This window comes from Suricata suricatta, chromosome 5 (assembly GCF_006229205.1).
Source record: "Suricata suricatta isolate VVHF042 chromosome 5, meerkat_22Aug2017_6uvM2_HiC, whole genome shotgun sequence".
NCBI classification, from domain to species: domain Eukaryota; kingdom Metazoa; phylum Chordata; class Mammalia; order Carnivora; family Herpestidae; genus Suricata; species Suricata suricatta.
Window position 1 is genome coordinate 145,488,318 of NC_043704.1, and position 13,034 is coordinate 145,501,351.

At 47.1% G+C, this 13,034-nt stretch overlaps 1 protein-coding gene across 9 annotated transcripts in view; it reads right to left on the reverse strand.

The window, feature by feature from the left end:
- The window catches only part of MLH1 (mutL homolog 1), a 51,759-nt gene that overhangs the window by 11,218 nt on the left and 27,507 nt on the right, over positions 1 to 13,034 (reverse strand). For all 9 annotated transcript variants that reach the window (XR_003908961.1, XR_003908962.1, XR_003908963.1 and 6 more), the window contains exons 12-14: positions 8,738 to 9,099; positions 7,132 to 7,280; positions 285 to 393 (exon numbers count right to left, since the gene is read on the reverse strand). Coding sequence is in view for 5 of the 9 variants with exons in the window: in XM_029940425.1 (XP_029796285.1) it covers positions 285 to 393; positions 7,132 to 7,280; positions 8,738 to 9,099 (620 nt within the window). In the remaining 4 variants the exon portion in view is untranslated. The remainder of the gene's footprint in view (positions 1 to 284; positions 394 to 7,131; positions 7,281 to 8,737; positions 9,100 to 13,034) is intronic.

Sequence of the window (13,034 nt, forward strand, 5' to 3'; positions counted from 1 at the left end):
AAGAACCTTCCAGACATGAGGCTTCTCCTGTCATTTCCTATGCTCACAAAACTCTGCAAGTTAAGTAGTAATTTCCAAATCTGCAGATGAGAAATCTGAGACAGAGTTTAGGCAAGTGCCGCGTCCACAGTCACATAAATGGTAAATGGCTGAGCCTGGCTTTGAAACCCTGTCTCTCTGACTCCAATGCCTGGGGCCTTTCCAAACAGCTCCTGCTCGTCATGCCCGAGCCCGCAGGAGCTCTCGGCAACAGCCCTGCTTCCTTCACGCACGCACTCGCTTACCTGAGTCTCGTGGTGTTGAGAAGGTACAGCTTGGTCTGATGCTGCGCCAAGGCCCACTGTGGGCTCACACAGCCTACGAAGGAGTGGCCGTGCAGCATCTCTCGGAGAGCTGGAAAACAGGAAGCGGGCCACGTCATGACACCCGACCACCACCTCTCTGTGGCCCAACGCACCGAGCACCAGGACTAGAGACGACAATGCACCAGGACACTGCCCGAAGGTGGAGGACTTGAACATCACAAGCTAAGGCAACGCAAGGAGTCAGAGAAGTGCTGGGAGCTGTGAAGTCGGCTTTACCCACAGGCACCGGAGGCAGCTCTGGAATCACGAACGCTAGTTTCTGTAGACTCTGACGTGTGGAGAAGGCAAAACAAAAATCTAGGACTGGTTTGAAGTGGGGAGGCTAGTTGGGGACCACATCCCCGGCACGTGAAGCTGAGACGCCAGGGGCTGCCCCTTCCAGCAAAAGAGAAGAAATACTGTGTCCTGTGCCTTCACAGGGCAGTGAGCAAAACTCCGCCCACCTCAAGCCTGGGCGTGGGGAGCAAAGAAAAAGATTATAGCCCTGAGGTCTATAACCACGATAAGTGCGGCACCTCAAACCTTATATGGAGATTATAGCTTAACGTGATTCCAGGGCCGGCTGTCCCTCCAGGTCCCTGGTAGAATCAAATGTAATTCTTTATAGAGAAACTCAGTTTCAATCCAGGCTTCAAATAATCCCCCACAGATAAAATACCAGGAACTAGCAGTCAAAAAACTACAAAACACACAAAGAATGCATCAAGAATTAGAATCCAGAAGAAACTGTATGACCTCTGCAAGGGCTGAGACTAGAAATACCAGCGAAGAGAAAGCAAGTATGTTCCATATGCTCAAGGAGATTAAAATAATGAAAATGTAGCAGGAGACTATCAGAAGTGATCAAGATTTCCAAAGAACTCAAATTTCGAAAAATTAAAAGTATAATAATTGAAATTAAAAATCAAGATGCACGTCATGACAGATTAGACAATGTCGGCGAGGTAATTAACTAGAAGGTAGGTCTAAAGGGATTATCCAGGATGCAGCACTGAGAGACAAAGAGATGAAAACCTCTGGGAACAGCTTATGCATCATGGAGGACAATAAATATATTAACTCAGGTTCCAGAAGGGGCAGAGGGCAAGGGGAGAGATAGTATTTGCAGACTTCGAAGACAAAAATATCAGAGACTATCCTAAAGGTGCGGAAGACACCAAGCCTCAGCTCTACAAGGCCCAACAAAACCCACACTTGGTGCACAAAGATACTTAAGGCCACTAAAGAAGAGATCTTACAGGGCACATGGGTGGCTCAGTCAGTTTAATGTCCAACTCTTGATCTTGGCTCAGGTCATGATCTCATGGTTCATGAATTCAAACCCCAAAGTTGGGCTCTGTGCTGGCTGGCAGTATAGAACTGCTTGGGTTTCTCTTCCCCCAACCCCCGCCCCATCCCTTTCTTGCTTGTGCGTTCTCTCTCAAAATAAATTTTAAAAAATTTAAAAAAGAGATCTTAAAAACATTCAGAGACAAAAGAGAGACTACCCACAAAGTAATTAAATATAAGACTGATAACTGGATTTGCACCAACAACAGCGGAGCTGAAAAATGTTAGAACACCTTCAATGCATGAACAGAAAGTAACAGCCAATGTGGAATTTGAAAACCAGCAAAAACACTTTCAAGATGAGGATGAATTGGACAAAACAAAACTCAGTTTGCCACCTATGACCTCACTAAAGATGTGCTTCAGGCAGACCGTGAAAGATCTCTCAGGGAAAGAATTATGAGCAAATAATATTTGCTAAATCCAAACAATAACAACATATTATGGATCAATATGATATGCACATGAAAACCATGAATATAACATTATCCACCAAAGACAAATTCCAGGAGGACTAAGAATTTACATACAGCATTTTAGAAGGCAACATAAGAGTATATCTTTAATTATCCCACAGTTAGAAAGCATCTTCTAAATAAGATTTTAAAACCCAATCTGTAAAGAATGATCCATACAATCTGCCTATGTTAAATCTAAGAATTTCTGTTCATGAAACAAGTGTTTAAGAAAAGAAGACTGGGGGAAGATGTTTTCATGTAATGGATTATCATGGATTATCATCTAGAATACATAAAGAACTCCTCAAATCAGTTCAAAAAGACTAAAGCCCAGCAGAAAAATGGGCAAAAAACTTGAACAGGCACTTAACGGAAGCGGAACTATACTTAAATGTATTAGTACTCAGAGAGATGCAAGAACAATTCCAATGTCTGTACATTGTTGTTGGGACCAACAACGTGTACGTTTCTCCGACCCCTCTGAAAAACAATTTACCATCTTATGATCCAGCAACGGGTCTCCTATGTATTACCGACAGCCAAGCTTCCAAATCCATGTGTCAAGCTCTTGAAGCTCTCGTGGCCAGGAGCGGGTGGGGAATGAGGAAGCAAGGATGAGGTCATGTGAGTCCTCTAAATGTCCCTTGACAGCAAAGTGAATGAACAAACGTGCAGTAATAGTCACCAAGTGGAAACTATTACATAGAAAAAGTAAACCAGAACTATATGTAATAAGATGGATGAATCCTAGAAATATAATGTGTGAATACAGACATACAAAAAATACAGTATGATTCCATTTAGGTAAAACTTAAAACTTGCGGCTAAACAAAATTTTTAGGGCTACAAATATGGGTGGTAAAAGATTAAAAAGAAAAGAAATAACAATCATAAAATTTAGGCTAGTGATTACCTACAAGGGAAAGGGAAGGGTGATGGGTTAGGGAAGAAGCACCGAGAAATTCAAAGTGACAGGCAATGCTCTTTCTTCAGCAGATGCTCACGTTTTCTGTAATACTCTGTCCCCCAAACCCCCAAGAAGAGGCTTTTTTTCCCCTTTCATTTTTAGAATGAAGTGTTCCCCTCTGTTCCCACTGGAAACTTGGATGTCTCTACAGGATGTACTGTGTAGGCGGGAAATGATTATTTTAAAAGCTGGCGAATATGAAAAAATCTTGAATAATGAGGCACTGGAGGAAGGAGAAAGCAGTATAATCCACTAAGAAAACGGTCAGAGATTTTTTCCGTACAGATTTTCCATGGAACTCTCTGGCACATGTGAGCCCTGCCAGCAGGGCGCGAAGGCGGGAGGCATCTGCTGGCGTCTGGCGAGGGGCTTGCACGGGTGCTCTTCCATCCAGATGGGACTCTTGTTCCCTGGGCTTCCAGAGGCTGCGGGGACCTCTTCACCACCTCTCGGCAGGACCTCGAGCACCTGTTTCCTGCTTCCTCTAAATAGGTCCACAGCATGGGACGTGTCCAGGCATTCCCCTGCCATTCTGCCAGCAGCAAAACGGGACAGCATCCTTCTGTGCTTCGAGGACAAACTACACATCCGAGTTCTCAGTGGAGGCCCTGGGTCTCGGCATGTTCTGCGAGACGCAGCAAGGAGAGCCAACCCGAAGGAAGCGTGCCCATCCTCCACTCCTTACTGGCAGTAAGGAGTCTTCACTCATTACTCCACTCTTAACTGTGTGCAGAAGCCACGGCGTACTGCCTGCAGCCGTCATAGGAGATGCCCAGAAGCCACCGCATGCGCCGCCTGTGGCTGTCATCGAAGATATCCGAAGCCACTGTGCGAGCCACCTGCGGCTGTCGAGAAATCTGGAAGCCCTCCCAGGCAGGCCGCCCAGCTCAAGCTGAAGTGGCCTCTATCTGTTACAGAGAATCTTCCATCTTACCTTCCGCTGTGGCCAGTCACTTACTCAACACTCCCCACAACACCTGGTGTCCTATAAGGCAGAGGTCAAGGCCCATTCACCTCCCTTTCTGCCTCAGGACTTGGCATCAGCCATCAATGCGGACAAGACACGTGACAAGTGTCTGCCAGGCTGATTTCCTATACCAAAAGGAACTATCATCTGGGGACAAGCTGTATAAAAGTATGAACATTTAGACCCAGGACTGTTCACCAAAGATCAAGAAAATAAAATTGTGGATAAAAAGTGAAGCACATTTTCACATTCAAATGATAGCAAAAGACATTACAACACTGCTTATCCTCATTAACATAATTAACATAGATCATAACTATGGGACTAGCAGTAAGTGTAGTCAATGCTAATCTGAGATGAGCCTAATTCCATGGAACTTTTAACTGGAAACTGGGCCAAAACTTAACGTCATTTCCTGACTGCAAGTGTGCCCACTAGGAGTGGGGAAATCTAGCAGGACTCAGGAGAGCTGTTTGAGTGTTCAACTCTGACATCCTTCAGCATAAAGATTCACCTCCCCAGCTCCTGAGTCTCCCCGCCAGGCACTCTGGACACCAGTGGTGAGGTGGTGAGTGCGACAGACGCAATCCCCGCACAGAATTCGCTTGCAGGTGGAGTAATCACACAAATAAGCACAAGAGAGCCGAGACAAGGAGAGCACCTGGGTTGCTGGTCTGTTGAGGCCGAGCAACCCAGCTCAGCGAATCCGAGCTTCAGGGAAATCACTGAATGGCATTCACCTCTGACACCAGCAGCTTCCCACACCTTGGGCTGTGTGGGTAAAGCGCTCGCCAGCAGCAGGACCCCAGGCAGAGGGCCCATCCCTTGACGGAGGCTGGCGCTGAGGAGGCCCACACACGGGATCATAGGTGTTCCTCACAAGGGCCCAGGAAGGCTGGTGCAGAGCAGGACAGTGATGCCTCAAAAAGGTGAACGAATTCCAAGGGGCTCCCTCCGCTCCCATGGGAACTGCTGTCACGGACACTGCTCCTTCTGTGAGCCCCTCATGGGCGCATCAGAACACCAGCCTCAGATGCAGGATCAGATCACCAGGCGCACCGGGCCACACAGGCAGCGGAATCCTGGGCCAGCCACCCGCCCCCATCAAGGTGTGGCCTGGGCCGGCTTCTGGTTGCTGTGATGTTCCCACCATCTGTCCCTCTCCTGTCCTGTCTCCGATTCCACGTCCTCATCCTCAGAACACCTGACAGCAGCTGCTCTGCCAGCCTCACAGGGCAATTCAAGTTGAGGGAGAAAATGCGCATAAATACACAATTTGGGAACATTTAGACTCATCGTCTGACCCTCAGCAACAGATTCTAAACCTGATCAAATTTGATGCAGGTTAGCTTTACGCTACACCAAAAATAGTCTGCAACCAGTCAGAAATTTTTCAAAACTTGAACTTTAAGTAGCCTGCTTTGCACAAGGGATACAAATACTCAAGGAAGACTCCGTAAATTCCAAGTCTGAGGAAGGCTGTCAGTTGAAACGACTGTGAGCAAGCCTGCAAAATCAACCAGGTTAACAGCCCATCTCTCTTACGTGATTTAAAATGGTTTTAAAAGCTCCCAACTTGAAAGCCAATAAACAGAGGGGCAGCTAGAGCAAATCTTCATGGAAACAAACGCCAGATGCCAGCTGGTGGCCACTCCTACAACTGGCAAGGCCTCGGTCACAGGAAGCGTTTACCTTCCCATGTGTAGAGACACCTATGTCTTCGCCCACATGCAGACAAAGGCCCAGAGTGCAAAGGAAAGAGAGCACACAGAAAGACAAACGGAGGCCTTCCTGAATCCGTTCAAACCAGGGGTGACTGAGAGAAAACGTAAGGGGCCATGGAGTCATGGCAGCCGTGTTAGAAGGTTGAAGATTAGTGTGAAAAGTGCTAAATGCACCTTGGCCACTCAGGACTTTTGGGGTTAACCCAGGTTGTCCTATTTTAAGACACAATGTTGAAATTTAACTGTTCTAATCAAGACATGCATCACACACGAAAACTGGAAAGGCCATGGCGGAACCCTGGAGGCTGCAGTGCAGAGTACGGAGGCCAGGCTGGGTAGTCTACACTCAGAGCAGGACAGACTGACCCATCAAGTAGGGATGGCTCTTTGGGCGGGGCCGTTGTTCTCAATCCCTCCCCTCTCAGTTCATGCCCAGGAGGGGACTAGCCCCGTTTAATTCCTAAAACCATGTTAGTTAGCTTTAAAGTAACAGGGACCAAAATGGAGCCTCTACACTCAAGTATTATGAAAAGCTGTCTTGGGGCACCTGGGTGGCTCACTCGGTTAAGCGTCTGACTTCGGTTCAGGTCCTGATCTCGCGGTTCGTGGGTTCGAGCCCCACTTCGGGCTCTGTGCTGACAGCTGGGAGCCTGGAGCCTGCTTTGGATTCTGTGTCTCCCCCTCTCTCTGCCTCTCCCCCACTCACGCTCTGTCGTGCTCTCAAAAATAAATAAAAGATTTTAAATAATATAAAATGAAAGCTGTTTCTGAGGAAGACAATACTGATTTATGCCTTCACCTTCAGGATATAAAAATATCTTACACTTGACTCTGTAACAAGTCTTTTACTGACGTTTTATCTCTAATCAGTACAATTGTCTTCAAGGGTGAAACTAATCTCATTTTGTGGATAAGGAAAAACTGAGGAACAGCAAGGTTAAGTCACAAACTAAAGGTCACACAGCAGGAGTGGCAGAGCAAAGAGATCCGCTCTGGGCCTCCAGTGAGGCCATGGACTAGAGTCCTGTGGACCTGTCACACTGTTTTATAGAGCAACACAACAAACTCAAGATTATTCAAATGACTGCCTTGCTGACTACTAAGGTTCTGAAGATACTGATGATCTCAGCACCAGAGACCACTTTTCCCTTGCCTACCAACTGAGAACTGTCTTCAAGCTGCTGCCACAGCGGTCAGCAAAGGAAGGTCTGCCTGGCACACTGCAGCAGCCACCCCAACATAAATCCTCCCTATGTTTCCAAACTCTTCCCATTAGCAGTCCTGGCCCTCGGAGACCCCGCAGGCCTCCACACGTACGTACTCTCGTGTCCCCGTGCGTTAATTTCTTCCCGGAGGCTGAGCACACTGGTCAGGTTGATGATCCTCCTCCGGGGGGTACAAGCTGCTGTCATTTCCTTCTGGGAATCACCTTCCACCATCTCCACGTCAGGGCTTTCCCGGGGCCTCTTTCTGTAATGAAAAGAAGGAACCCATGGATCACCACTCTTAAAAACTGTTTTGAAGTCCACCAAATTTTGTGGATACGTTTTGGAAAAGGGAACAGCTGCTCGTGCTGGCTCTGCACGTCCGAGCAGTGTCCCTGGGCGGGCTGCTCTGTTTTCCAGCGTGCTGTGTGTCCGGTGGCCCTGCGACCGCAGCAGCCGGCCCTGTGCACAGTGGGACTCGAGCCCCTGGCCCTGTGCACTGCACGCCTTGGGCAGCTGTGCTGACCCTGCCAAGTTCCGCCCTTCAGCCTCCATCAGACACGAACAGTGCCAGCTCCCTGCAGCTGCACAAGACAGACAGGTGCCTGCCCTCACCACGCCTGCTTTCTAGCTAAGGAGTTGGAAAGACACAGAAAACAGCTCACTGTAAGTGGCAGCAAATACTCGGAAAAGAAGTAAACGAGGTAACACGATGGGGCACGGAGAGGGCCTCTCATCACTGGCACGAGGTCTTGTTTGTGGGGTGATGCAGAAGTCCTGAGTGACAAGGCAGAGCCTTCCTAGGCCCAGAGCACAGGCAGTTCAGGTCCGCCACCCAGCCATGTGGCCCAGCACCCCGCAGGACACGGAACACGGGGGGGTTGACAGGGAGGGAGGCCGGATGCCCCCAAGTGCAAGGGGAAACGTTAGTTTTCAGCCGACGAGTAATCTGATCTCATTTCCGGTTTCAAAGATTTCTTTCTACTGCTGTGTGGTACCAAGCTGGTGGTGTTCCATCCCCCAGCGACAAACCGAATCCCAACCGTGCCCTGCGGGGCTGCTGTGAGCATGAGACAAGAGCGCTGACACCGTGAGTGGCAGCGCCCTTCCTACTCTCTGGAAACAGCCCTGCAAGTTGTCCTGCTAGACCGACGTAGCAACGAGCAAACTGTAGTCCAGTAACTCGTCCTGGTCCCAGCGGGCGGCCAGCACCTTACCCCTGCGCCCAGGGGTGGGGCCCACGCCTGCAGGTGAGGAGCGCCCCCGCTGGGGTCCCAGCTCCACGCTCTGGGGGACGTGCAGGGCACATTCAGGACACTGCTAAATGACAGCCGCGGAGCCCCCCGCCAGCCTGCGGGCCTACCACGAACTGGGAAAATGCATTTGTACTGGGAGGAGTGGAGGCAGCCTTGAGCAGGATGGAGGAGAGAGCTCGGGGTATTGTCGGGTGCTCTCCAGCCGCCTCTGCTACTGAGGCTGCCTCCAAATCCAGTACTGAAAATACAGGAGAAATCTTCTGATTTTTGTTTCCTGATGTGTGTTTAACTCATACTGGGAACCATGGACATTTAAGATACTTCAGACTCCTGGGTGTGGGACTCTGAAGCCAGAGTCAAAGGCAGGGTACCGTCCACCGAGGGGTCAGAGGCTGAGAGTGACATAGAGGCCGCAGGTGGCCAGTGCTGTCAAGCCGGAAGCCACCCTCCCCTCCCGAGTACACACCGGGGGTTCCCCGGGCTGGAAGGGGGCCCTCTCTTCTCTGCCATTCCCCACTCCACGCTGGAGCCCGGAGGCGTGGCGGCCACGTAGGCGGGCTCCGGGGGTTCGAGCGCGTCCTTGTCCTGCTGCCCGGCCTGGCCGCAGGCGGCCTCAGTCTCCTCTCCTGGGACCGCGGCTGGCGGCTGACGGGACACAGCCTTGCTCCCGGGCTGCAGAAATGCATCCAGCTTCTGTTCCCGCGAGTCTGTGCGGACCATCTGGTGGGCGTAGACCTTGTCGCCACTTCCAGAAGCACGTGAGGAGGTCATGCCCACTGTAGGTTTAACCACCTCTCCAGAGGGGCCAGCAAGACCTGGTAGTAACGTCTGGGTCAAAAAACAAGCGCGCGGGTTAAAAAAAATTTTTTTTTACACAACAAAGATTTCTAGCCACTATGACCTTTCAAGCTCAATGGTATTTATGAATATATACGATTCACTCTATGTTTGATGCTAAACTCTTCCTGTATTCAATCTTATATGTTTCAGTAAAGTAGAATCCATTAGGAAAAAAATTCAAAAAGAGGGAATGGGAAGATTCAGAATATAAAGTAACTAAAAACCAAGTCCACGTCCCAGGGGCCCCTGGCTGTTTCAGTTGGTAAAACATGGAACTCTTGATTTTGCGGTTGTGAGTTCAAGCCTCAAAGTATACAGATTACTCTTTAAACAAAAAATCTTTAAATAAATAATAAATAAATAAAAATACATCCAGATCCCAAAGTGTGGCAGTACTGGAGAAGGAAGCCAGAACCAGGTATAACCATCATTATTACAGAGGTAGTTACAATACAGAAGGAGTTCTGACCAAAACTTGAAATTTAAAAGATATACCAGTAAAAAAAAAAAAAAAAAAATTCAACAAAATCCTTATGATTTTAATTGGTTTGAAATGGGAAATATTAAAGTTCTCCTACTTTTGTCCTTTTTTTTCCCCTGCCATATGAGGATTTCATACTTTTTACTGTGGAAACATACACATAAAGCGCACCAGTGAAGCATGGTTAAGAGTACAACTCTGTGGCATTAGGCATGTCACATCACAGTGCAGCCATCACTGCCGTCTCTAGAACTTTCTCACCAAACAGAAGCTCTGTCCCCATGAAACAGTAAGTCCTCTACCCACCAGCTACTGGCAACCGCTTTTCTAGTTTTTTTAATTTACATATTTCCTAGCTCTGTCCACTGACAAGGCCTAAAGCCAATGACCACCCAGCAGCAATAAGGACCCCTGGCCTCCAGATTATAGTCTCTAAATATCACCCACATAAAATAAACCAGAACTCCTTGGAGAAATGGCCAATTCCAGGGCTTGGGCTGGGAGAGCACAGACTGAGCCCACAGCATCTTCTCTTGCCAGAAACAGGGCAACTGTCTAAGACCAATGGGAACAGGTCAAAAGGACAAGAGCGCCAGCTTGAAGAGGACTTCGTTGGTCTAAGATGGGATGACCTGAGCATCCAAAATAAGAATGACTCTAATTAAATTATACAGCTTTGTTACCAGCTATGATAAAATACTGAGAAAAGAAAAAGATCGGGAGGGGGAGAGAGAGACAATGAGAGACAGTAAAGTCAGGAAACATCACTGCAGATCGCTAGGACACCAGCTCATTCCTTTGCAAACTGATAGCTAAAGAGACAGAGTTCAGCATTCACCCTTACTTTCTAGCATGAATTGTATTTCAGGATAACCAAAAAGCTCTAACAAATGAGAGGAAATTATTGTATGCAGAAGAATTACAGTTCATTAATGTAGAAAAAATGATAAAACCAGAAATCATAATCTTGCAATCCTAGTGAAATAACAGATTCAGGTAATGGTCATCAATGAGTGGTGAACCCATTAAGCTACATACTCATGGAGAACGTAACGATGAAGGAAATAGGCTGTCCCTGGCTGAATCCATGTAGTCTTATCGCCAAAATGACAAGTCAGAATGCACCTCCTGCTGAGATGTGACAGAAAGTACACGGCACACACACACAGTGTTCTGTATCTGAGTGTAATTATGTTAGTTTATAGGAATTCCCAGTTTACAGGGAATGTAGAGGATTAGAACAAGTTAAATGACACTAAGAGGAAGCAATCAGCCAAACAAAAATGTGTATTCCACAGGAAGCCTTTAGAATAAGCAAATAGGAGAAACAAAGGATTGTACAGGGATTTTCCCATTTCAAAGAGACATAAAAGAGATTTGAAGATACATCAACTAAATATAATGAGTGGAACTTAAATGGATACAAAGCAAAAAAAATTAAAAATTAAAAATTAAAAAATTAAGAATTAAAAAAAATGGATACAAAGCTACTTTAAAAAAGGACCTTTTTTAGACAATTGGGACACCTGGATGTGAACTGGATATTAAATGATATTATTGTTAATTCTGTTATGTATAAAAGGAACTTTTGACTATATAAGGAAAAATACTTTTTAAAATTAGTTTATTACCAAGTTGGTTTCCATATAACACCCAGTGCTCTTCCCCACAAGTGCCCTCCTCCATGCCCATCACCCAGGAAAAAAATATTTTAAAATGCAAAAGGAAGTACTAGGGAAAAAAGTAAATGCCGGGAATTTGCTTTAAAATACTCTTTTCCTCTGGGGCACCTGGGTTGCTCAGTTGGTTAAAGTGGCCAACTTCAGCAAGGTCATGGTCTCGCTGTCTGTGAGTTCAAGCCCCAGGTCAGGCTCTGTGCTGACAGCCTGGAGCCTGCTTGGGATTCTGTGTCTCCTTCTCTCTGCCCCTCTGCTACTCATGCCTCTGTCTCTCTCTTTCTCTCTCTCTCTTTCCCTCAGAAGTAAATGAACATTAAAACACAAAAACAAAAACCTTCTTTTCCCCACCCCCAAGTGAGAGAAGGAGAGAAAAATCAAAGATGGCAAAATTTGGTTGTTGAAGTTGGGTGATAGATATGTGGATAATTTGTGTATTGTCTACTTCCATGTGTACTTAGAAATACTCAATGAGTTGGATAATAAAAAGTCAAAGTAGAAACTCTGCTCAAAAAAGCATCTTTCTTCATGGACAACAAACATAAAACCCTCACAGTGCACGCAGGCAAACGCAGTAAGTGCAGCTGACCCCTGAACAAAGCAGATCAAACCCCGAGAGCCCACCTACATGTAGGTCTTACAGTAAGCACTTGCATTTTCTCTTCCTTACGATTTTAATAACCTTTGTTTCTTTTTTCTAGCTTACTTTTTGGTAAGGATATAGCATGTAACACATACACAAAATACATGTTAACCGACTACGTTATTGGGAAGGTTCTGGTCAACAGTAGGCTACTAGTTAAAGATTTAGAGGAGTCAAATCTTACATGCGAATTTTTAACTGCATAGGGGGTCAGCACCCCAACCCCTGCGCTCTTTAAGGTTCAACTGTATTTTCTTCATTTGCCTGACTCAAACCCACAGGAGTGGGAATTAATGTAACTTCTTCGCAGACAGCAATTTTCAAGTCCAGGAAAGTGAAGTAACTTGAGGGAGTGAAAACAGGAATTCAAGAGCCTCAGGGCGCCTGATTTCCATACCAAATGGCTTTACTTGCACCAGGGTTCAGGGCTCCTGCTGCAGGCCCCTGGGCAGTGCCACACAAGGCACCGCTGGGAAGTGGGGGAGATGGTGCTCAGATGCCCCCCAGGAGTGCGGACAGCTCTGAGCTGGGACCCCACCATAACAGCAATGCTCCAACTGCGCCAACAGAGGTAGGCCATCTGACCAAGAAATCACTTTACTTCCGAGGACACCCTGGTCAGAAATCTACTGGAAAATGCAATAGCCCTGCTAGGGATTTATCCAAGAGAGACAGAAATGCTGATGCATAGGAGCACATACACTCCAATGTTCATAGCAGCAATGTCAACAATAGCCAAAACATGGAAAAAGCCTAAATGTCCATCACCAGATGAGTGGGTCAAGTAGATGTGGTATATATACACGATGGAGTACTACATGGCAATGAGAGGGAATGAAATCTGGCCATTTGTAGGAAAGTGGATGGACCGCGAGGGTGTCATGCTAAGCGAAATAAGTCAGGCAGAGAAGGACAGAAACCATATGTTTGCACAGGAAACAGGAGAAACCTAATGGAGGACCAGGGGGAGGGGAAGAGGGAAAGAGAGTTGGGGAGAGAGAGGGATGCAAAACTTGAGAGACTATTGAATACTGAAAATGAACTGAGGGTTGAAGGGAAAGGGGGAGGGGGAAAGAGGTGGTGGTGGTGGAGGAGGGCACTTATGGGGAAGAGCACTGGGTGT